This window comes from Phyllobates terribilis, unplaced genomic scaffold (assembly GCF_046119375.1).
Source record: "Phyllobates terribilis strain yellow unplaced genomic scaffold, ASM4611937v1 Scaffold_11__3_contigs__length_659146591, whole genome shotgun sequence".
NCBI lineage: Eukaryota > Metazoa > Chordata > Amphibia > Anura > Dendrobatidae > Phyllobates > Phyllobates terribilis.
This window is the reverse complement of record NW_027362771.1, coordinates 395607888-395631648: the sequence shown is the minus strand read 5'-3', so window position 1 is coordinate 395631648 and position 23761 is coordinate 395607888. Positions and strand designations below refer to the sequence as shown.

The following is a 23761-nucleotide window of genomic DNA, read 5'->3' as shown; positions in this document are numbered from 1 at the left end:
ATACTTCGCGGCCAAAAAAAACGTTGCTGGATTCGCCTGCCATGCACGAGTGATCCCCGCATGTTTTTTTTTGGGTGTCTAACAACCGTGAAACCTGCGGGGCAGGGACTCGAGCATGTCACTAGAGCACCCGCGATACATGGTGCATACCCGAGTACCCAATGCAAACTCAAGTAGCGAGCACTTGCGCTCAAGACTAATGACAACTTATTCAATATGATGACCCAATGTTATCAAATTCTGTCATACCTCTGGGTTCAAAATGAACACTATACCCCTTGATAAAATCCTTGAGGGGTCTTGTTTCCAACATGGAGTCAATTGTGGGGGGTTTCCACTATTTAGGCACATCAGGGGCTCCCGAAATACGACATGGCATCCGCTCTTGATTCCAGCCAATTTTGCATTCAAAAAGTCACACAGTGCTCCTTCCCTTCTGAACTTTGAGGTTAAACAATCATTTTTGTGGAAAAAGTTAGATTTTTTTATTTTCCCGGCTCCATGTTATAAACTTCTGTGAAGCACCTGGGGGTTAAGGGAGCTCACCACACATCTATATAAGTTCCCTGAGGGGTCTAGTTTCCAAAATGGTGTCACTTGTGGGGTTTTCCACTGTTTTAGGCACATCAGGGGCACATCCGCTAATTATTCAAGCAAATTTTACATTCAAAAAGTCAAATGGTGCACCTTCCCTTCCGAACCCTGCCATGCGCCTAAGCAGTGGGTTTCCCCCACATATGGGGTATCGGCTTACTCAGGAGAGATTGCACAACAAGTTGCATGGTGCAATTTCTCCTGTTACCCTTATGAAAATGCAAAAATGGCGGCTTGTGGGAAAAATGTGAAAATTTTCAAGGCTCCATGTTATAAACTTCTGTGAAGCACCTGGGGGTTCAAAGTGCTTACCACACATCTAGATAAGTTCCCTGAGGGGTCTAGTGTCCAAAATTGTATCACTTATGGGGGGTTTCCACTGTTTAGGCACATCAGGGGCTCTCTAAACGCAACACGGCATCCCCTAATTATTCAAGCAAATTTTACATTCAAAAAGTTAAATGGCGCTTCGTCTCTTCTGAGCCCTGCCGTGCGCCCGAACAGTGTTTTTCCCCACATATGGGGTATCTGCGTGCTCAGGGGAAATTGCACAACAAATTTTGGGGTCCATTTTTTCCTGTTACCCCTGCAAAAATAAAAAAATTTGGGTCTAAAGTAACATTTTTGTGAAAAAAGTTAAATGTTCATTTTTTTCTTCCCCGTTCCAAAGATTCCTGTGAAGCACCTGAAGGGTTAATAAAGTTCTTGAATGTGGTTTTGAGCACCTAGAGGGGTGCAGTTTTTAGAATGGTATCACTTTTGGGTATTTTCTGTCATAAAGGCCCCTCAAAGTCACTTCAAATGTGATATGGTCCCTAAAAAAATGGTTTTGCAAATTTTGTTGTAAAAATGAGAAATTGCTGGGCAACTTTTAACCCTAAGGCTATGTGCCCACGATGCAGAAATGCTCCGGATTTTTCCTGAGCGTTTCTGCATCTCTCTGGCAGAAAAAAACGCATGGATTTTACATGCGTTTTTTTCAGCCAGGTAGAAGCGATTATCACGCGTTTTGCACATGCGATTTCGCATGCGGGTTATCAAGCGCTTTCCAAGCGATTTTAGCATCACTTGGAAAAGTGCTTGACAACTTGGTCACACTATATAAATCCATGCAACCAGCATGGATTTTATATAGTGTGACCAAGTTAGTTAAAAAAAAAGAATAAAAATGGTAAAAAATAAAAAAAAAACATTATACTCACCTTCCGATGGCCCCCGGTCTCCTTCTCCGATGCGTCCGGTCTCCCCGGTGTCTTGTGGTGGTGTAAAAGGACCTTCCATGACGTCATTTAGTCATGTGACAGGTCACGAGACCGCCGACGTCAGCGGTCGCGTGACCTGTCACATGACTGAATGACGTCATGGAAGGTCCTTTTACTCCATCGCGAGCCGCCGGGGAGCCAGGACGCATCGGAGAAGGAGACCAGGGGCAATCGGAAGGTGAGTATAATGTTTTTTTTATTTTAAATTCTTTTTTTTTACAGGTACCATGGTACCCGGGTCTGGAGGAGAGTCTCCTCTTCTCCAGACCCGGGTACCATCCGCACATTGAATCGCTTAATATCCGCATGTGCACATGTAGTCATGTGGATATTAAGCGATTTAATGCAAGTCAATGGCAAAAAAAAGCCGCACTTACGCAAAATAATTGGTAGTGCTGTGGATTTTTCCGCAATGCAAACCTTCTACCAAGCGTTTTTTAAGCCTTTCTGCGGCGGAATTGCCGCTGCGGAAACGCTTAAAAAACGCATAGTGGGCACACAGCCTTATAGCTCCCTAATAAAAAAAAATTGGGCTCCAAAATTGTGCTGATGTAAAGTAGACAAGTGGGAAATGTTATTTATTAACTATTTTGTGTGATATATGTCTCTGATTTAAGGGCATAAAAATAAAAATTTTGAAAATTGCACAATTTTCACCAAATTTCCGATTTTTTCACAATTAAACGCAAGTGATATTGAAATGTTACCACTATCATGAAGTACAATATGTCACGAAAAAACAATCTCAGAATCAGGAGGATCCGTTGAAGCGTTCCAGAGTTATTACCTCATAAAGTGACCGTGGTCAGATTTGTAAAAATTGGCCTGTCATTAACGTGCAAACCACCCTCGGGGATAAAGGGGTTAACAAGGAAAACATCAGAAGGCAAATTTAGCATTCTTCTGCTCTTTGATTCTACTCATGCATCTTTACACAAAATCGACACTATAGATCTTTGGTTGACTTACCATTTGAGAACTGATTTCATATACTGTATCTTCTAGAAAAAACACATTATAGAGATACTAAAGAGCTCTTTCAGTGACCATGCATCAATGTCACAGAGAGATGAAAACAAGGACACAACACAAGGTATATCACATTTCACCTTCTCATTGTTCATGTGAACAGCAATTAACATGAAGACTAAACCCTCTACTAAAACATCAAGATACAATTCTCTGGCAACAAGCACAAACACAATAGTAAAAGAACAGTGCTATCTTTATGGGTAATTGTAATAATGGCACACAGGTCATGTGACAACTTTTAACAATGGTAAAATATAAACTCCATGGTGTATACTCTTTTAGTACTCACACTGATCAGCCATAACAGTAAGAGCATTGCCAGGCAATGAAGGATGAAGTAAGTAACATTGATGATCTCATTATTACAAAGGAACGGTCATTAAATATTAAGCCACTAGTGAACAGTTATTGAAATTGATTTATTAGAAGCAGGAAAAATGGGCAAGTGGGAGGATCTGAGAGAGTTTGACAAGGGCTGAATTGTATTGGCTAGAAGTCCAGCTCAGAGCATTTCCAAAAAGATAGCGTGTTCCTGTTATGTAGCTGGGAACCAGAAATAATCATGAACATCCAAGTTTCATTGATACTTGTGAGAGCGATGACTAACCTGTCTGGTACAATCCTATAGAAGAGCTGCTGTAGCACTACTATCTGGAAAAGTTTATGCTGGTTGTGATAGAAAATAGAATATGTAACATATTGCCTATTGATTGAAAGTGTTCATGCTGACCCTTGTCCACTGCCATTGGGCAAGGGAGCACCAGAACTGGACCATGGGGCAATGGAAGAAGATCTATTCAGATAAATCAGGTTTTCTTTTCATCATATGGAGACACAGGTGTTTGCAACTTTTACATGGGGAAGAGATCGAGCCAGTATGTACTAGGTGAAGATGACAACCCGGGAGAGGTTTGATGCTATTGGAAATGTTCTGCTGCTTAACCTTGGGTTTTACCATTCATATGTAACTTTTACATGAGTCACCTACCTAAACATTTGTCATTGCAGACCAAATCCAATCCTTCATGGCAGTGGCCTCTTTTAGTGGACTTATTTGGGAATAGTTTGAGGAATATCTGTGTGAGGTCCAATTCATAGAGGCCCCATCTTGCTTTTTAAGGCCTCCATACACATTAGCTTAACAGAAAACCTAAGGAGATGAACTGGAATATAAGTTGGTGTGCATGCAGTGTGTAAGCGCATGTTTATACTGGCCACTAAACAGACAAAACCCAAGATAAAAACTTAATAAGCAAATACCCTGCAGTAAATAAATAAACAGCAATAATGCATGAAAATAATATAGCATACGTAGTTAACATAATTTTGATCCAAAAAATGTAAAAGCCATCCCACCATGTAACGGTTACCCTATTCGGGATGGTCCTAACCTCTAATATTAAAACCTTACCATTTGTCAAGTGACGTACATGTGGATAAGAGACCCAGCTAGTGGACATGCAGCCATGGGGAACTATATGAATGCAATGTCCAGCTCAAAAGAAAGGTGTGTTATGTTAACTAAGCACCCTATATTATTTTCATGTACTATTGCTATTTATTTATTTCCTGCAGGGTATTTGTTTATTATATTTTCAGCTTGGGTTATGTCTGTTTAGTGACCAGTATGAACATGCGCCTACATGCTGCATGCACACCAACTTATATTCCAGTTTATCTCTTTAGGTTTTTTGTTTCAGTTTTTTTGCACCCTGTGCAAATAAAGGTGTAGCCTTTCTTTTGAGCTGGACATTACGTTCATCTAGTTCCCCACGACTGTGTGTCCACTAGCCGGGCTCAGTCCTTCTCATCCCTTATCCACATGTACGTCACTTAGTAAGGTTTTAATATTAGAGGTTAGGACCGCCCCGAATAGGGTCACAGTGACGTGGTAGGATGGCTTTTACATTTTTTTTATCAAAATTATGTTAACTAAGCACCCTATTTCTTTTCATGCACTATTGCTGTTTATTTTTTTACTGCAGGATACTTGCTTATTATGTTTTTATATTGGATTTTGACACATTAGATTAACAGTCAATAGTCTAATGTGTATGGGGGCCCACATCAGATGATTGTCAGATGAACGACTTTAGACGCTGATCCTTTTGTTCACTGTAGATCAGCTGCTTTCAAAGGTATCTGGCAGCCGGCTTTCATAAAGAACATAGGGGCGCTCGTCAGATGGAGCACTCCAGTGTATGGTAGAGTTGGGTGAGATAGCTTACAGCTGAACCATCATTAAGCCGACAGCCATCTAATATGGGTTTTAAAGTACTTAAAAGACCTGACACCAACGTCTTGGTGCCAGGTACCTCAGGACACCTTTAGAGGTTTTGTGGTGTAGAAGCGTCATTGGGTCATAGCTGCTCTGATGGCACAATGAGGACGTACACAATGCTAAGCAGGTGGCTTTTAATACCACTGATAAGTGTAAACAGTGTGGGTTTGTATTTAATAAGATTAATTAGCACATACGTATATTTATCTAGGTAGATCCATCCTGCTTTATTTAACCTCTCCATAAGAGGTTGCCAGGTTACTCCCGATACACTGAATGCTCGTCTACAGTGCCAGGTTTGTAGACTTGTTGACTCATACACGGGGCTGCTCCTGTGACACTACAGCTACTCAAATTAAAGCTCTCTCAGACCTTTGGACTTGTGCCAGGTTGATTGACTCTGTCTCAGTGTTGAATGACAACCTTCAGGTGTCTGAAACGGTGAGGTGAAGGTTAGAAGAGTCTAACAGATTAGCAATCTATATTTGTATGAAGACAATTGAAAGCACATACAGAATATCTATAGCTGGAGTAGAAGCTTTCATACAGGATCAATGTGCCAGCCTGGAAGAAATCATTCTATCCTGGCCTAATTGGGTCGGACTCGGGATCCATCATTTTTTTATTTTTCTGGGGAAGGAGTTATTTCTTTTGTAAACCTGATACTTGCACAGCTCTTACCTAAAAGCAGCTTTTTTGACCTTTTCTAAGTAATACAAGACACAGAGTATGGAGTGTTAGTTAGAATCATGCAAACTGCCCATGTGGGAAACTATAAAGTGATAATATAAGCATGTAACGTCAGCCCCATAAATGAACCAGTAAGACACATACATATAGAGGCTACCCCTCATAACATGCATTCATTGCAGTACTCTATTTATTTTATATTAAGGCTGCGCTTAGACTAGTACATGAAATAATTTTTTATCTGTATGTCCGTTTTTTACATCTGTATGACATCTGACTTGTATAAATCAACAGTGATAACATTTTAGGAAACTAAATACAGTTTCCTATGTTAGTATTTGCAATGGATCTGGGGAAAAATGGATGCCATACTAATGGTGATGGTATGACATTTTTTTACCGCAATCCATTGAGTTTAATGGGTTACGGTAAAGATCATTGTTCTCAGCAGTGCATCGTCCTGTGTGAACAGGACCCGAACTGCCGAGAACTATGGCAGCCTAATATAGTTTGCTCAGTGCGCATAGTCTGCTTTGGTCTGCATATGTAAATAGGCAAACAACTGCCCACCCATAAAAGCTTACTGATCGGAGGTCATATGATTGGGAGCTGAAGTGCAATCCCAAGTAATGGCCACCACACAGAGCAGGTGCTGTGCTTTTCTGCCTACATATACGGCTTACATGGTCTGGCACAGCCCCACAAATTACAGTAGCCTGTCAGGCAGTGGCGTACCGCCAATGGCGGCAGACCACGCGACTGCTATGGGGCCCGTGAGTCGGGGGGGTCCCATAGCAGTGCAGGGGTGGACATACCGCCGCCGGTGCAGCTGCGCCGGGTCCCCACCATGCAGCTGCACCAAGGGGCCCGCAAGGTGCAGCTGCTCCCAGCACGCGGCGGTCAGGGAGCGATTCCTGCAGCTCCGCTGCTGTCAGGAGGAGAATAGCAGCGGAGCTGGAGGGTTCATCCTCTGCTTCCTCCCTGACCCAGGCGCGTGCAGCTTGATGACGTCATCATGCAGGGCGCGCCTGGGTCAGGAAGAAAGCTGCCGGCAACCAGGAGAATGCTGCGGCAGGGGAGCGAGCTGAGGTAAGTTGTTGTTTTTTTTACTGAAATGCTGCGGAGGGGAGGTGGGCTGGGGAGAGGAATGATGGGACTGGGGAGAGCTATGAAGGGGCTGGGGAGAGAAATATTGGGGCTGGGGAGAGGGCTGATGGGGCTGGGGAGAGCAATAATGGGGTTGATGGGGCTGGGGAGAGCAATAATGGGGCTGATGGGGCTGGGAAGAGGAATGATGGGGCTTGGGATAGGAATAATGGGACTATTGGGGCTGGGAAGAGCAATAATGGGGCTGGGGAGAGGAATGATGGGACTGGGGAGAGGAATAATGGGGTTGATGGAGCTGGGGAGAGGAATAATGGGATGGTGGGGCTAGGGAGAGCAATGATGGGGCTGGGGAGAGGAATGATTGGGCTGGGGAGAGCAATGATGGGGATGGTGGGGCTGGGTAGAGCAATGATGGGATGGTGGGGCTGGGGTGAGCAATAATGGGGCTGATGGGGCTGGGGAGAGGAATAATGGAGTTGATGGGGCTGGGGAGAGGAATGATGGGATGATGGGGCTGGGGAGAGCAATAATGGGGCTGGGGAAAGGAATGATGGGGCTGGGAAGAGCAATAATGGGGCTGATGGGGCTGGGGAGAGGAATGAAGGGGCTGGGAAGAGCAATAATGGGGCTGATAGAGCTGGGGAGAGCAATGGTGGGGAAGGGGACAGCAATGACGTGTTGCTGGGAGAGAGCAATGATGGGGGTGCTGGGACAGAGCAATGGTGGGGGGCTGGGAGATTGCAATGATGTGGGGCTGGGAGAGAGCAATGATGGAGGTGCTGGGAGAGAGCAATGATGGGGGTGATGGGACAGAGCAATGATGCATGTGCTGAGAGAGAGCAATGATGGGCGTGCTGGGAGAGAGCAACGATGAGGGTGCTGGGACAGAGCAATGACGGGGGTGCTGGGAGAGCGCAATGATGGAGGTGCTGGGAGAGAGCAATGATGGGGGCTGGGAGAGAGCAATGATGGAGGTGATGGGACAGAGCAATGATGCAGGTGCTGAGAGAGAGCAATGATGGGGGTGCTGGGAGAGAGCAACGATGAGGGTGCTGGGACAGAGCAATGATGGGGGTGCTGGGAGAGCGCAATGATGGAGGTGCTGGGAGAGAGCAATGATGGGGGCTGGGAGAGAGCAATGATGGGGGTGATGGGACAGAGCAATGATGCGGGTGCTGAGAGAGAGCAATGATGGGGGTGCTGGGAGAGAGCAACGATGAGGGTGCTGGGACAGAGCAATGACGGGGGTGCTGGGACAGAGCAATGACGGGGGTGCTGGGAGAGAGTAATGATGGGGGTGCTGAGAGAGAGCAATGATGGAGGTGGTGGGATAGAGCAATGACGGGGGTGCTGGGAGAGAGCAATGATGGGGGTGCTGGGAGAGAGCAATGATGGGGGTGCTGGGAGAGAGCAATTATGGGGGTTTCACTTTGCTTGTACTGTAAAGCCTTGTATATTTTCCGTGTGCACACAGCCTTACAGTTAATTGGGGAGAGTCACAGAGACCGAATAATTTATATTATTGGCCGGTGCAGATTATAGTTAATGGGGGGCACAGTGCTGCTTATCACTTTATATTTTGATTACTAAGTGGCTAATAGTATATTAATGGGGGGGTTACATATCTGTAGTCGAGGACGCAGAGCGGGGGAGACACATGTATGCATACAATATGTGACCTTGTTATTTTCTAGGCTGGAGATCATCGTGACAAGACGAGTCGTGGCTGGGAGATGTCGACATGAAGGTCTGACCAGATGGAGAAGCAGCAGAAACCGGCTCTGATCAGATGAGACGTCAGCGGTAAGTGCCTGGATGTAAATATTATTCTGTATCTGCACTGTGTGACTTGGAGTGATATTATCTGTAAAATCCCTTAGGCCACATTCTCACATTTGTGTGAAATGTCCGTGTGCTGCCAGATCTTTTTATCGGATGGTCCACGGACTCGTACAGTTTTATAGATCCATTCACACATCCATGAAAATCACGGATCTGAGAATGAGATCTAAGAGGGTCAGAGAATGTCCTGTTCTGATCCGATATTGAGGATTAGAATAGGACATGCTCAATGCGTCAGTAAAACAGGGCAGCACACCGACACTGCACAAAGATGCAGGAATGTAGCCTTATTATGTATAGCACAGTCCCTTAGTATATAGTGCACTCACTTATTATGTATAGCGCCATCCTTCGTTATATAGTTTCCTCTTTTATTATGTATAACACCCTCCCTTATTATGTACCATCCTCTCTAGCGGCTCACAGTTGGGGGATCATACTGTGTTGGGGTCAGCATACTTTACCCTGGGAGTTGAGGTGGAGTACAGTAGGGTCATTAAACTGTGCATATGGAGGAATTCACCATGGGGGTTTCATACTGTGCTTGGGGGGGCCTTTTATTGGCATCACACTTTATGGGGGCAATGAAAGAGAGATCTGGGATGTCAGCAGGAGGAAAATTACTATGTAAAGGATGGAAAGTTGTGAGATCTGATCTTTGGTGACCCCGACAATTATTTACATTTTTTTTGGGGGGGGGGGGGGCAATTAGAGCTTCTGCTATGGGGCCCCATGATTCCTATGTACGCCCCTGCTGTCAGGGTACAATACGGTCAGCAGATAACAGTCTATTCTGGGCCATTGTCTTCATATTCAACATGCACTGCCCTTCTGTGCCACTGTGGAAGATGGTGGGTGGCTCTGTGCTATTTCTGTGTACTGTACAGAACCCTGAGAAAGCATTTACAGCGTCCATTATCTCCTCTCCCTCCTGCCTGCAAGGCAATGTTCAGGGGTTTTGAGGTGAACAAATCCTAAGGGTTTTTCATGCGGAGATCCCTTTCGAAACGCTCCTCTTTTCCTGGAGTTTTTCTTTTCCTGATTTTTTTTTTTTTTTTTTTACAGTATTTGATTTAAATAAAGATAGATTACCACTATGCTAACAAAGTCACAAGTATACAATACGTACTATTGTGCTAACAAGGTCACAAAAGAGCAATGTATCACAACAAACAATACACAGGTGGCCACTGAAGACACAAGCAACCAATGTCCCAAATATAGAAAAAAAAGTGAATAATAGTTAAGTGGTTGCAAGCGTGTTTTCAATAGTCCCACTACTGATAGTGTCAATAATATACAATGCAAGCATATGTTATAAAAAGCCCAGAACACACAGGCTTGTGGAAAAAAACAACAAATCCCTCAAAACCAACCAAACACGCTCGCAACCATTTAACTATTATTCACTTTTTTCTATATTTGGGACATTGGTTGCTTGTTTTTGCAGTGGCCACCTGTGTATTGTTTGTAGTGATACATCGTGCTTTCGTGAGCTTGTTAGTACGTATTGTATACTTGTGACTTTATTAGCGCAGTGCTAATCTAGCTTTATTTCTATATCTCTTTGTACACTTACAGGGGTGTACTTTTTCCACTTGCTGCTTTCGAGTTGTGGTCTTCTTGATCAGGCCCGGCATCAGCACACGGGCAAGTGCTGGGGCTCTGAGCAGGCGGAAGGCCCACTCTCTGTCGGGCACCCCGGCACGCTATGGGATGGGACCCATGAGCGGAAGAGAGCGGTGCCAGTACACCCCCCCACACACTTGGTCAGGGCCCCAGCACAATACTTACCTCTCCTCGTGCCTATGCAGCAGGTCCGGTTTCTTCCACGGCTGCTGCACCGTGACGTCTCAGGTCAGAGGGCGCGGCGACGTCTGTCCACCGTGCCCTCTACTGAGCAGTCACAGCGCAGGGCGGAGCGGAAAGACGGCGGCGCGGCTGAGGAGACCGGAGGAACGGCAGCAGGTGAGGTGAGTATTTGATTTTTTTTATTTTTTTATGTATGGAGACATGGGGCATTATATGGGGGCCCACTGAGACTCTTTCGCCCAAGGCCCACATATACCTGGAGCTGGCCCTGTTCTCGATGATTGAGTATACACGGGTGTTATTATAATTACATAGACATAGAGTATTTTTATTTTATTTCCACCAGGCATTTTCCCAAAATATCTTCAGGAAAAAAAAAACAAACCCTCCTCCTATGATCAGAGGGTATGTGCACGCGGCCTTTCTTACTGAGTTTTCAGACAAAATCTCACAAGTGTTTGAGGAGGATATGGAGAGTTTCCGCTCCGTTGCTGTTCCAAAACCTCCAGGCCTGATTGATCAAAGCTTTAACGTAAAAACTCTGGAATAAAGTTTTGTAAAGGTGCTAAATTACAAGGCAATGCGAGGCTGCGCTAACATTTTGCGACTGTTGGCGTTCTCATGCCATTTTGGCCTAGCTCTGGCTGAAGATGTGTAGCACAGAAGTGCACTTGTCAGACAGCCGCGCTCCTTGGAGCGACTCCAGCACTCTCCTCAGGATAATCACCGCTCTCCAGCACTCTCCTCAGGATAATCACCGCTCTCCAGCACTCTCCTCAGGATAATCACCGCTCTCCAGCACTCTCCTCAGGATAATCACCGCTCTCCAGCACTCTCCTCAGGATAATCACCGCTCTCCAGCACTCTCCTCAGGATAATCACCGCTCTCCAGCAAGCTGTGCCTCTGAGCCAGCAGAAAGAAAAGTGCTTTCGCAGAGAAAACTATGCTCATTCATGTTTTTGAAGCAATTCTTGAGGATTTTAAGGTATATTCACACTGTTTTTTGCTGAGTTTTCACTGGAAAAACGCCACTCAAAACTTGAGCAAAAAAAATCAGTGAACACACCCAAAGAGCAGGTGCAGAATTCACCTGAAAAACTGCTTTGGAGTTTGGAAGCTATGAAGGGACTAAAAAAATGACCAGACATTCTTCTCACAGCTCCTGCTAAAAACTAAAAGACGCCATCGGCAAAAGACGCTCATAGAGACGCTTCAGGTAAAACACCTGCCGGTGTGTTCCTACAGTATTCCTACAGCACAAGCTAAGGGGGACGGCAGAGTGTAAGCCTAGTGCACACAGCCTGGGCAGAGCGGCTCCACAAAACGCTGCATGTACATTGCCTCCTGGCAGGAGCCGCTCTGTATTACTGATCTGCATTATCAGCCATCCTGACCCAATGGCCACTTCTCGACAGACACTGGTGGCCGCAGAGCCGGCGTCCTCTGCTGAGGTAGCCTGGCACAATGGCGCAGAGCGGACCGCCCACGGCCGTCTGCAGGGGGACGAAGCCGCCCGCCTGGACTCTCGGCAATGAGGAGACTTTTGAATCCTCCCGCCAGGTGACGCTGCCGCCTGCAGGGGGCGTTCCGGGTGACGCGTCAGATCGGGTGTCTGTGAGTCTCCGCCCTCAGCAGTCAGTCCGAGTACATGGCGACTGCGGCAAAGAAGCAGAGACAAGACGCAGGGCAAGAGGAGCAGCTGAGCGGAGCGGTCCAGCCTTGTCCCCGGTGTTCCCTCCATATGACACATACGAGAGCGGTGAGTGCGGCTCCGGGCCGGTCCTCGCTGCGGCACCTGGCGCCTCCATTGTGTGAGAAGTCTACGGAAAGGGAACAATGGGAGCTCAGCCGCCTCATTACACGGGACCGGCGGCTCCCACGGACTATTCCTGAGCGACACCGCGGCCGTACCGGTCCTGTAATTACCGTGTGGGACACTGTGTGGACAGGAGAACGGACCGGCCGTGTGAGGGGCTCCCCCCGAGACTTCCACACTGCCGGTCCGTCCTCCTCTCAACCCCCCGAAGCCCCCTCACACGGCCGGGGTAGGGGGACTACGTACCGGCCGTGTGGGGGGCTTTCCGGGGGGACGTACCGGCCGTGTGGGGGGCTTTCGGGGGGTACGTGCCGGCTGTGTGGGGGGCTGCGGACGGTGACGTACTGGCCGCTGTGAATAAGGGCCTCCTTCTTATTTGCCGGCGGTGATTGACGTGCGTCCGCTCCAGCTGGCAGCTGTGGGGAGGAGGCCGCTCTGCGTGCTGTGCGGCCAATGGCGGCTCCCTCGCCAGCCCCCTCATGTATGGGGCCCGTAGTCTGGTGTACGGCGCTGTGCTGTACCGGCGCCACATCCGGGTGTGGGAGGAGGGGGATCTGGATGTGACTCACATGCTCCGTCTGCAACGTGTCGGCTGCTGGAGCCCGATGACTACACTACCCGGCTTGTCCTGTGGACTACTGCTCCTGTCAGGCAATGTGCGATTATCACGGCCTGAAGGAATACTACACCCATCGGCTGATCGCTCCTAGGGCCATAGAGAATAATGAGCCGCCGAGGCGGAAACGTAGGCGCTGGGAATTCCCTGCAGAGTGCACGGACCGTCATCAGTGACGTCACGCGTAGTGCTGTAGTCTGTACCAGCTGCTGTATTGTATGGTGACGTGTGAGCTGCTCCTCTGCTGGCTGCGTCTATTCTACATCAAAGGGGCACCTGACCAAAATGGGGAGAAAGCCGCCCCCAAACTCCTGACATCAGCTGTGCCCCTAGTAAGCAAAAGGATAGGACGTTTAACTTCGAGCTGCCTAATGTCATTAGTCTGGGGGCCCCATGTGCAGTAGATGGCCCCCCAATCCCACTGGCATGGCAGTTATACTGGCCTGTGTGTGCATGTGGTGCCCGCCGTCTATCACCCACTATAGATACTGAAGCGGTGGGCATGTAGGATGGCTTCCCACTTGTCTTGGACATTTAGACGTTGAGCTCTTGTGGTTTTAGGAGGATGGTACATGAGTTTGTCTATTGTAAAGACCAGTGACACAGCCCTATATCCTGCAGTACAGTATCGCTGCAGCTTTGTGGTGCTCCAGCTCGGGATACAGCAGGCGCACATGCCACTGACAAGGATTGCAATAGCTGTGACAATTGTACTGTAAGTCAGGCTCTGTGCCATAAACGTGGCAAGAACACATCACCTATGTTATAAATAGAAGCCGTCAATTTAAAATAATTAAGGTAATTCTCCAATAAAGGCAGGATGTGAGCTAAAGTAATAGAAGCAATGACGTCGCCGTCATCATTTGTATGATTACTGGCTTCTGTCATATGCCTTACAGCCTAACATGACTGAGGCCAGGGATTGGCTGCAGTGGTCACATGAATATTGCCAGGATATGCCATTGCTTTATGATCAGAGTGGATTTGACCACCAGGATCCCCATACATCTTAAAAATACTCGGCCTGCTTTAGTACTGCCCCCTTCTGTTTTCCCTGCAGCGCAGCACCCGAGCCCCCCTGTGCAGGAGGGAACTGTTAATACAAGCGAGGGGAATGCAGTGCCTGAGCCACATCACTGATCTGCAATGGTCTGAGGTCGGCCCCTATTGATTAACCCAGCAACTTGTCATCCCTTTTTAAAGAGGATTACTCTTTAACATTGTGGAAAATGAGCATTTTAAAACCGGTAATAATTCTAACTATCCCTCTGATCTTGGAGAACGTTAGCTATGACAGCATTTTATATGGCTTATAGGACTTGATAAAATAAAACCTCATGATGGGACCTGATAGAGTTAATGCTGGAAAACAACCACTATATAAACGCAGGGAAAACTTGTATATGTGCAGAGGTTGGAAAAACACATTAATATAAGGGCTATCCTGTGATATTACTAGTAATGTAGCATATTATAGGGTACTGAGGGCAGTCCTGTATAACATTACTGAGTGGTGTAATATATGATCTTGTGGGCGATACTGTAATATTCCTAGTAATTTAGGGTTCCGAGGACAGTTCTATATAAGGGTGCTTTCACGTTGCGCTTTTCTTCATGTTTGTGGGTCCCATCGGGGCTTTTGTCCGAACCACCACCTGCAAAGCAGGATTCGGACATATGCCCGGCAGGGCAATAGACTATAATGGTGCCGATAGAGCCAACGTGCACTCTGATGGGCATCATTTTCAGGGATATAGTGCTACTGGAGATGGACAGCAACTACTGCAATATTACGTTACATCAGTAATAATGCTATACAGGGCCGCCCTCAGTACCACATATTACTTCTGTCCATTATATTACGTTACATTCAGTAGTAATGTTACACAGGACAGCCCTCAGTACTAGTGAAGTAACCTAATATAGGACACAGTCAGTAAAATTTCTAGTCCGTGAACTGAAAGTAAAATGGGTGCTGAGTGATTCTGTGAAGTCAAGCGATTTTTTTTTTATTTATTTATTTTTTTTCCTTTAAGCGGTCAGACAAAATTCATATAAGATATTCTCTCCTTGTTTCTGATGCTGCTGTACAGAGTATCAAATCTTATAGCCTGCATCCTTCCCTGGAGGTTTAATAGTGTCAGGGAGGAATAGGAGATCTATATATTATGGAAATGTCCTGGAATATAATATTATGGTTAAACGTAAGTACTCATTATAATACGGAAATAAAGGGATTTTCTACATAGAGAAAATAAACATTTTCATGATCTCACTTTTGTCAGTGTTCATAAACGTAGTAAAACTTCTTGTGTAGGTTAATGATTTGTTTCCTTGCGTCTCCTGTCTTTATTCTTTTCTGTTTTAGGAAGGTGGAAGTGTCTCCTGCTCCAGGCATTCCTAATAATCCGTTTCTCTTTTCTTTCAGGGTTTGAGAGAATAAGATGGATAGCAGCTTCGATTGTGATTGTGGTGAGCTGGAGCCACCTGATCATTAACAGACAAACTCTTCTATAATATCAAGTCTGCCACGTTTTCCTCTTCGGATGCACTGTATAGAAAATATCAAATAAAATTTCTAGTGCTTACCAGCACCATAAAATGACGCTGCTCAGGACCAGTTCAACACTGAATGTATCTGCACTGTGAGGAGGATGTTCATTGAAGCCTATTTCTTGCATATTTATTCACATTTTTGTTTCATGTTACCTTGTTTTGCACAGTAGAAGAGTGTGCATAGTATGTCATTTCATTCCGTTTCACTTCTAGCGAGTGTTTTGGTCGATGTTTGCTGGAATGCTGCATCTTTTGTGAACTATGAATACTGTCATTTTTATACAGTCAAAACTGAGCTTTAGCATTACTGCTTGCGGGATACACCAGGCCTGGCAGGCTCATATGCTTTGAAATTGGAGTGAACCATTCTAAAGAAGAGTATTTTGTAACGTGTATGAAACCTTTTCTTTAGAAGCTAGCGGCGGTTTATTGTCAAATATTTTGGAAAAGTGAAAATTTCAGGAGAAAGGTTAAGCCAAAATGGCCGAAAAGTTTGAAAGCCTCATGAACATTCATGGGTTTGATTTGGGCTCTCGTTATATGGACTTAAAACCGCTTGGCTACGGTGGTAACGGCTTAGTTTTTTCTGCTGTTGACAATGACTGTGATAAGCGAGTGGCTGTGAAGAAAATTGTCCTGACTGATCCTCAGAGCGTCAAACATGCTCTGCGGGAGATCAAAATTATCCGGAGACTCGATCATGAAAACATTGTTAAAGTATATGAAATTCTTGGCCCCAATGGAGATCAATTAATCGATGATGTGAGCTCCCTAACCGAGCTGAACTCAGTTTACATAGTTCAGGAGTACATGGAGACCGATCTAGCCAAGCTCCTTGAGCAAGGCCCTCTACGTGAAGAACATGCAAGGCTTTTCATGTACCAGCTGTTACGTGGGCTTAAGTACATCCATTCTGCTAATGTGCTACACAGAGATCTCAAGCCAGCAAACCTGTTCATAAACACTGAAGACTTGGTCGTAAGGATTGGAGATTTTGGTCTTGCACGTATCATGGATCCCCATTACTCTCATAAGGTGAGCGCTGCAGAATATGTTTCTGTCCATTTTTTTTGATTACTGGCATGAAGTCATTAACTAATAAATAGAATTATTAGCAACAGTTGAACCAAGTATGAAGCTTAAAGAATGACTTGTAAATGAACCATGGTTCAGACCTGAGCTTGTTTCTTAGTAAAAAAAAAAATTAGGCTCTTTAGAATCTTTTTTGGGATGGGATGGCTAGATGGCTGGGTGAGAACATCTCCTAAACATCAGGACGTGAGTGATGTTCCTGATATGAATATGCTGACTCCTGTACACTGCTGAAAGCACCTAAAATGGCCACATGAGTAAACAAACTAGTCCTTGGAAGAACGTGGCCTAGTGTGCCACAGTAGCCTCTTTCAGCAGGATAATGTTTCTCAGAAATAGTTTTACAAGTAGCAAAAAGTCTGGCCTCCGAATTTCCCCAATCTCAATCCAATAAAGCATCTGTGTGCTATCCTATACATGGAGGTCTCACTTTGCAACTTCTAATGCTTAGAGGATCTAAGTGTCCAGTTTCTGCATTTATTCTCACTGCTCACCCGTGTTTTTTTAATACATATCTGCACCACACCGTTCCAGAGATATTGGCCTTTTATATGTAGTGTTAATTCTTAGGGTCTTTACCAAGGGAGCCAAAAAATGGTATACTTCTACAATAGGAACAAAAACTGGCCACTTTCACTTGGTGAAAGGTCCTCTTTAGAGTATCTAAATCTTTTCATTTTTTTTTTTGTCCAGCATGAAAAGTTATGAAACTTTTCAAGTTACTTTGGGTGTGAAAGGGTCAGCTCAGCACCTGTCTCACTAACTCTGGGGATAAGCTGCTGCAGGGGATTGTTCTGATAAGCACAATGCTGAGGAGGAAACAGGTGCTGACCCTTTCACTGCAACCATCTGTACTCCAAATCAGTATGTTCTGACACCGATGTAGCTGAATAGCAAGCTGTGGTTTGGAAGCCACACTCAAGCATCTTACTTCACATGAATGAAGACAAATTCCCTAGTAAAGTGATTTGCAAAGCTTTATAACTTTCCTTGCTTGACAAAATTATTAAAAAAGAAGTAGGGTCTGCCAATGTCTTGGTGCCAGGTTCCACAAGATGCCTTCAGAGGTCCTGTAAAGGCCATACCTTGACAGATCTTTTTGCAGCACAAGAGCGATCTACATATTAGGCAGGTAGTCTTATTGTTGCATGTGATCAGTGGATATTACCTTTTGAGTCTACCAAGTACCCTTGAGGGGTATGATTACTTACATTATAGGCCCTAAACCTGCTCACTACTGTTTTCTGATGCAGTGATATTGTGGTGCCCATTATAGGTAATGGCCTACACATACAGCTGGCCCTTTTCATACCATGACCACATGGCACCTGACTTGTGTGCATTTTCTTCAGACTTATTACCATGGTGCGGTTTTGCTACTATATATCTGCATTAGAAAAGTGGATTACATTACATTTGTAAGGAACAATAGAACCAGTGATTTTAAACTTTTTGCTTCCTTCAAGACTGTAACTTCTATAAAGGTTGTCCCCAGTGACTAAAATCCCGTGCCAGGCCTAACTGACGTATGCACGTTTCATTAAATGAAAGCGCGCAAGAACAATCTCCAAACAAATGAGACTTGTGAGATTTATTATGAGCGCTGTGTACATCCTGTTATGCACCATAATTACTGGATAACCTCAATAGGGATTTGTGCTGTAACCGTGTTGTTCAGAGACGGGGCATATGCTGCTTGTTCTTGCCGCATAAGAACCTTTACATTTCCTAGTCAATTACATGCTAACATTTCTACATTACTAGATTTGATGTGTGTGATATTGGATGATATTTTGAATCTGAAATGAAATAAATTTTACCTAAGAAGGAATACATCCTAAAATTCTGTTTTCAGCACAAATCCTTTTGTAGTGCTTACAAATATATATACTATATGAGTGTGACCTCACATTCACTTCTGAACAATTGTCAACGTTAATGGCCCCGGTCTGTAAGATTCACACCATACATTTAATTCAGTGATGGGTTGTATAAGCCATTGCCAGACAATCTCATATGGTGGTAGGAAGTAGATGAAAAAAACTCCAGCACCTTCTCCGTATCCATCACAAGAAATGTAAAGTTAAAACGTCCATTTTATTAGTTCCATTAAAAAAGCGCCATATGTAAGGCAGACCTTCCGCGTTTCGAACCAAACAGGGGTTCTTAATCATATGTTTTTTTTCATCTACTTCCTACTGCTTCTCATCCCTGGATTTGCTACCAAGGATTTCCATGCACCAGTGGACCCTTATGGCATATGCGTGGTAGGCTGAAATTTCCCCTTTTTTTTCCTTATATACCTCTAATCTCATATGGTGGCTTATATTCCCAGAGGACCGAAGCATCAGCTCCTGAAATTCAACATGCCTAGCACCGCCTTTCAGGGAAAATCTGGAGTCAGCCATACAGAAGATGCATGCTAGTGGGGCCTGTTCCACCAAAAAGGGGGTCTTTAGATTCTTCTCCACCTTCTTAGAATTTTACTGGAAAAACTGCAGAACACAAATTAGATGTAATGGAATATTCAAGAATATACAGCCATAGAAAATGATGAAAAATACATTCAAAGAGACAAAGTATGGGCTATTTTTTTTTCGCGACAGTTATACATTAGTACCTGTTCTAGAATGTTAGAGTTGGAAGGGACCTCCAGGGTCATCGTGTCCAACCCCCCCCCCCCCCCCCCCCCCCCGCTCAATGCAGGAGTCACTAAGCCATCTCTGACAGATGTCTGTCCAGCCATTGCTTGAAGAGATCTATTGCTTTGCAGTCGGTACTGTGATTGTTTTGTCAAGTTAGCACTAACAAGTGGGAAGACTTTACGCTAAAGAAGAAACCTAATTTATCTGCAAGCCTGACACAAACATTTCTAGCAGGTGGTCATTTCAGATAGAAAAGTACAGATTTTCCATCAAGTTAATCACTTATTTCTCTTTTCTACCTAGGGACATCTTTCTGAAGGTCTTGTCACAAAATGGTACAGATCTCCTCGCCTTTTACTTTCACCCAACAATTACACTAAAGCTATCGACATGTGGGCGGCCGGGTGCATTTTTGCTGAGATGCTGACTGGAAAGACCTTGTTTGCAGGTTGGTAGTTTTATTAGACAATTTAATAAAATTAGTCTTATCAAACTAATTTTGTCTCATTTGTCATTACACTTAGTAGGTCTTAGTAATGGGCTTTCTTTAGTTTGTGCATAATAATGTTTTTAATGATGCAGTATTCATGAGAATATTTGAAATACATTAACTTATTTTTGTATTATCTGCATTATATGGTAGTTACTTAGGCTTGTATATTTCATCTTTATTCTGTGTTGTCTTTGTAATGTTACTTTCCTTTTTATAGGTGCTCATGAACTTGAGCAGATGCAGCTGATCTTAGAATCGATCCCTGTTGTACACGAAGAAGACAGACAAGAACTTCTCAATGTAATCCCAGTCTATATAAAAAAGGATATGACCATGCCACATACTCCTCTGACACAGCTGCTCCCGGGCATTAGCCCTGAAGGTGAGCACCTGAAATACTAGAAACAAAAAAGTGTGAATTTGTAAATGTATTGATATCAGATGGAGGAAAAAAAATGATTTGTAAAGGGTATTTTTACTTTTTTTCTTCATAACAGCACTAGATTTTCTGGAGCAAATTCTGACATTCAGTCCTATGGATAGACTAACAGCAGAAGAAGCTTTGTCTCACCCATACATGAGCATCTATTCATTTCCACTGGATGAGCCAATTTCCAGCCATCCTTTTCATATTGAAGATGAGGTGGATGATATCTTGCTGATGGAGGACAACCACAGCCATGTTTATAACTGGGAAAGGTACTTTTGATACTTTCACTATATATTTAAATGTAGGCTATGAATATCATTATTGCTACTGACTCCATATGCATGATGCATTTTTAATGTAATTGCATCATATAGAGAGGAAGAAAAAAGTAAACTAAGTTTCTATTTTTCTCTCCAGATATCATGAAAGTCAGTATTCAGACCATGATTGGCCAATACACTATAATTTTGATGTTGATGAAGTCCAGCGAGATCCAAGGGCTCTCTCTGATGGAAGTGATGAAGAAGAGGTGCAGGTCGACCCTCGCAAATATCTTGATGGAGATCGAGAAAAGTATTTGGAAGATCCAGCTTTTGACCCATACTTTTCTGCCGAGCCTTCTTGGCAATATTCAGATCACCATGAGAACAAATATTGTGACCTGGAGTGTAGCAACTCTTGTAACTTCAAAATGAGGTCCACATCTTATCTAGATAATCTAGTGTGGAGGGAGACTGAAGTGAATCATTATTACGAGCCAAAACTTATTATAGATCTGTCTAACTGGAAAGAGCAAAGTAAGGAGAGGTCTGATAAGAGAGGTAAATCAAAGTGTGAAAGAAATGGTCTGGTGAAAGCTCAAATAGCTCTTAAGGAAGCATCACAGCAGCTAGTTGATAAGGAAAGGGAGAAACGTAAAGAGTTTGACTTTGACTCATTTATTGCAGGTACCATTGAGCTCAGTTTGCAGCATGATTCTTCCAGTGTTGACAAACTCAACGACTTAAATAGCTCTGTAACACAACTTGAATACAAATCCTTAATATCAAAGTCTGTAAGTCTAGAAAAACAGGAGAAAGGAATGGTTAACTTGGCACAATTGGGAACCCTAAACCAAAATTCTTGGGACAGTCCAATCAAAAGTGGTGAAGACTGTTTCCTCATAGACCAGTTTTGTTGTGAAGTAAGAAAAGATGATCATGTTGAAAAGGAAAATGTCTACACCGGTTACTTAGATAATTTGTTTAGTAAGAAGGAAGAGGCAGAAGTGTTAGATCCTGAGCCAGCAGAAGATGAAAAGGTTGGAAGTAAAGAAAACGATGAGGGCATCCTGAGCTTTAGTGGAGACATCCTATTTAATAAGCAGCTGGATTGTATTGGCATCCCACAATTTCATAATCCTCTTGGATCACCCCTTAAATCGATACAAGCCACACTGACCCCATCTGTCATGAAATCGTCCCCACAAATTCCCCGTAAAACGTACAGCAGCATTCTAAAACATCTAAACTAAAACACTCAAATTTCTTTATATGTCTTTATCAATTGTCCCGTGTTTTTTTTTTTTTGTTTTTTTTTTCCTTTCTACATAACATAATTTTCTTACTTGAATTGTATTTTAGTATGTATTTAACATTTAGTTTTGTTTACCATTGTTTTTATGATCTAGAATTATTACTTTCTACATTTTAATTTTAAACTGGCATGGCATTTGCACACAAGGAGAGAAAAAAAAAAACACACAAAATAATGCAACATAGGTGGAGACAGGAAAAATGCACTAAATGAAGTCGAAGTCAAATCAGTTGCTAACTTTCAGCATATAATGATATTGCCTTGATGTAACACAGTGAGACATATTTTCATAGAAATGTCAGTTTCATGTTTTATTTTTGAGCTAGTTCATTGTGTTTTTTAGATTTTTATTTCATATCGATTTCTTTAAACACATGATACCAGCAGCAACTGAAGAATGCAGATTTTGGTACGCATGTGTTATCTACCTCAAGGTAACAGTAGGTGGTCACTTCTAGGCCACCAGTAGTGCTCTCCATCAGGCACCTCTGTTAAGCCAGCATTATTGTAGTAGCTATTCCTAAATGAGAAATTGCAGAGATATTTATAATTGTTCTGGATTGCATCCTATGTAGTGAAGTGTTTAATATGCAGTATTTTATTTATTATATCACCGTTATTTGAGAATCGATGTCCTGAATGGTTTGGAAGCACACTGAGCAACTTCCATCTCTGGTGGTTAAAAAACTCTATATGGCCCCCTATAAAAACACTATGCTGGGGCATCGACATCTAGAAAACCTTAGGTTGTCCATCTCTTGAATTTTGTTATTTACGGTTTACATTTTTGTACATTTAACCTGCATATTAACAAGATGTGTCTTCACTTTTCTTTTCACCAATTTGTTTTCATTTCAAGGAAAGTTCTCACTGTGTGTAGGAGTTTGTATTTTCAAAGTGCTTGACCGATCTCTACAAGACTATAGGAATTGCTTAAATATTAAATACTCCTAGAAACTTTTTTCATTTTTTTTATTGTAATGCTAAGAATGGCGTGCATGGAGTTAATTATGGTACAACATTACTGTAAGTTAAGATGTCTATGTAAGATTTTTTTTTTCTCTTATTGTATGTTTTTACTGAAATTCCCTCTTATTTTTGTTTTCAAACCTGCATGAGAAGAATAGCATGTAGTATCTAAATTCCCTGGAAACTTGTTTTGCCTCTGAATTTTGCATACTATTTGTGTACTATTGGGTCCCCTATTTAAGACAAATAAACATGGCCAGCAACAAATCGGATTTAATTTGTGGGTGTGTGTTTTTTGTTTTTTTTTTTTCTTCCCCCTTAACGTTCAATGATTTTCACATAGCTGTGCTCCTGAAAAAAAAATGCGGTAAATAATTTTTTCCAGGACATCCCCCTGACGGCACCATGGAGGACGTCCTTCTTATCCTTACAGGGACGGGAAACACAGAGAAGTTAAAAGCCCTCCCCTCCCTCCACCACTGTGTTTTTCCTGTCCCTGTGAGGATAGGAACAGAGCGGTGTAGTGCGCAGAAGAGCTTACCTATATGCGGGCTCAGGGGCTCGGGCGGCTCAAAACTTCCCCTTCCTCCTTGGAAGCAGCCTGCGGCTGACACCCTTCAAACGGGGGTTCCTCAGCCCGGTCAGTGCAACGCTGCTCCTAACCCAGGAGCCGCTTCCCTCCGGCGAGGGCCCCAGCGCCTGCCTCTGCATCTGGTTCCGGCCACATGTGCGTGCAATTCCGGTGACGTCACGGGAGTGCGCGCGAGGCAGAGTGTGAAATTTGAAAGTTTAAAGCGGCTGTCGGCGTGCGTTACACGATGGAACGCAAAAGGCAGGGAAGACATCAGACAGGTAAGTATAAAAGCGCTTGCCTGTGTCTGGCTTCCCTGCTGGGCTGGAGACTGCATGATGGAGGATTTGGGAAAGCCAGAGACCCCATCTGAACCA

General features: G+C 43.9%; 1 protein-coding gene across 1 annotated transcript; it reads left to right on the top strand.

Moving 5' to 3' along the window:
• Positions 1–12215: 12215 nt before the first annotated feature.
• Positions 12216–23085, top strand: MAPK6 (mitogen-activated protein kinase 6). The gene is made up of 6 exons (XM_073653035.1): positions 12216–12380; positions 15482–16644; positions 19650–19794; positions 20057–20221; positions 20337–20538; positions 20687–23085. Exons 2-6 carry the CDS (start codon positions 16090–16092, stop codon positions 21780–21782), a joined length of 2163 nt encoding a protein of 720 aa, XP_073509136.1. The 5' UTR covers positions 12216–12380; positions 15482–16089; the 3' UTR covers positions 21783–23085.
• Positions 23086–23761: the final 676 nt, after the last annotated feature.

What these genes read in the sequence shown, in the direction of transcription:
- MAPK6 (XM_073653035.1), top strand. Translation starts at nt 16,090, where the DNA reads ATGGCCGAAAAGTTTGAAAGCCTCATGAACATTCATGGGTTTGATTTG. An exon ending in ATCCCCATTACTCTCATAAG is followed by an intron (nt 16,645 to 19,649) that starts GTGAGCGCTGCA and finishes TTTTCTACCTAG; the next exon opens with GGACATCTTTCTGAAGGTCT. An exon ending in TGGAAAGACCTTGTTTGCAG is followed by an intron (nt 19,795 to 20,056) that starts GTTGGTAGTTTT and finishes TCCTTTTTATAG; the next exon opens with GTGCTCATGAACTTGAGCAG.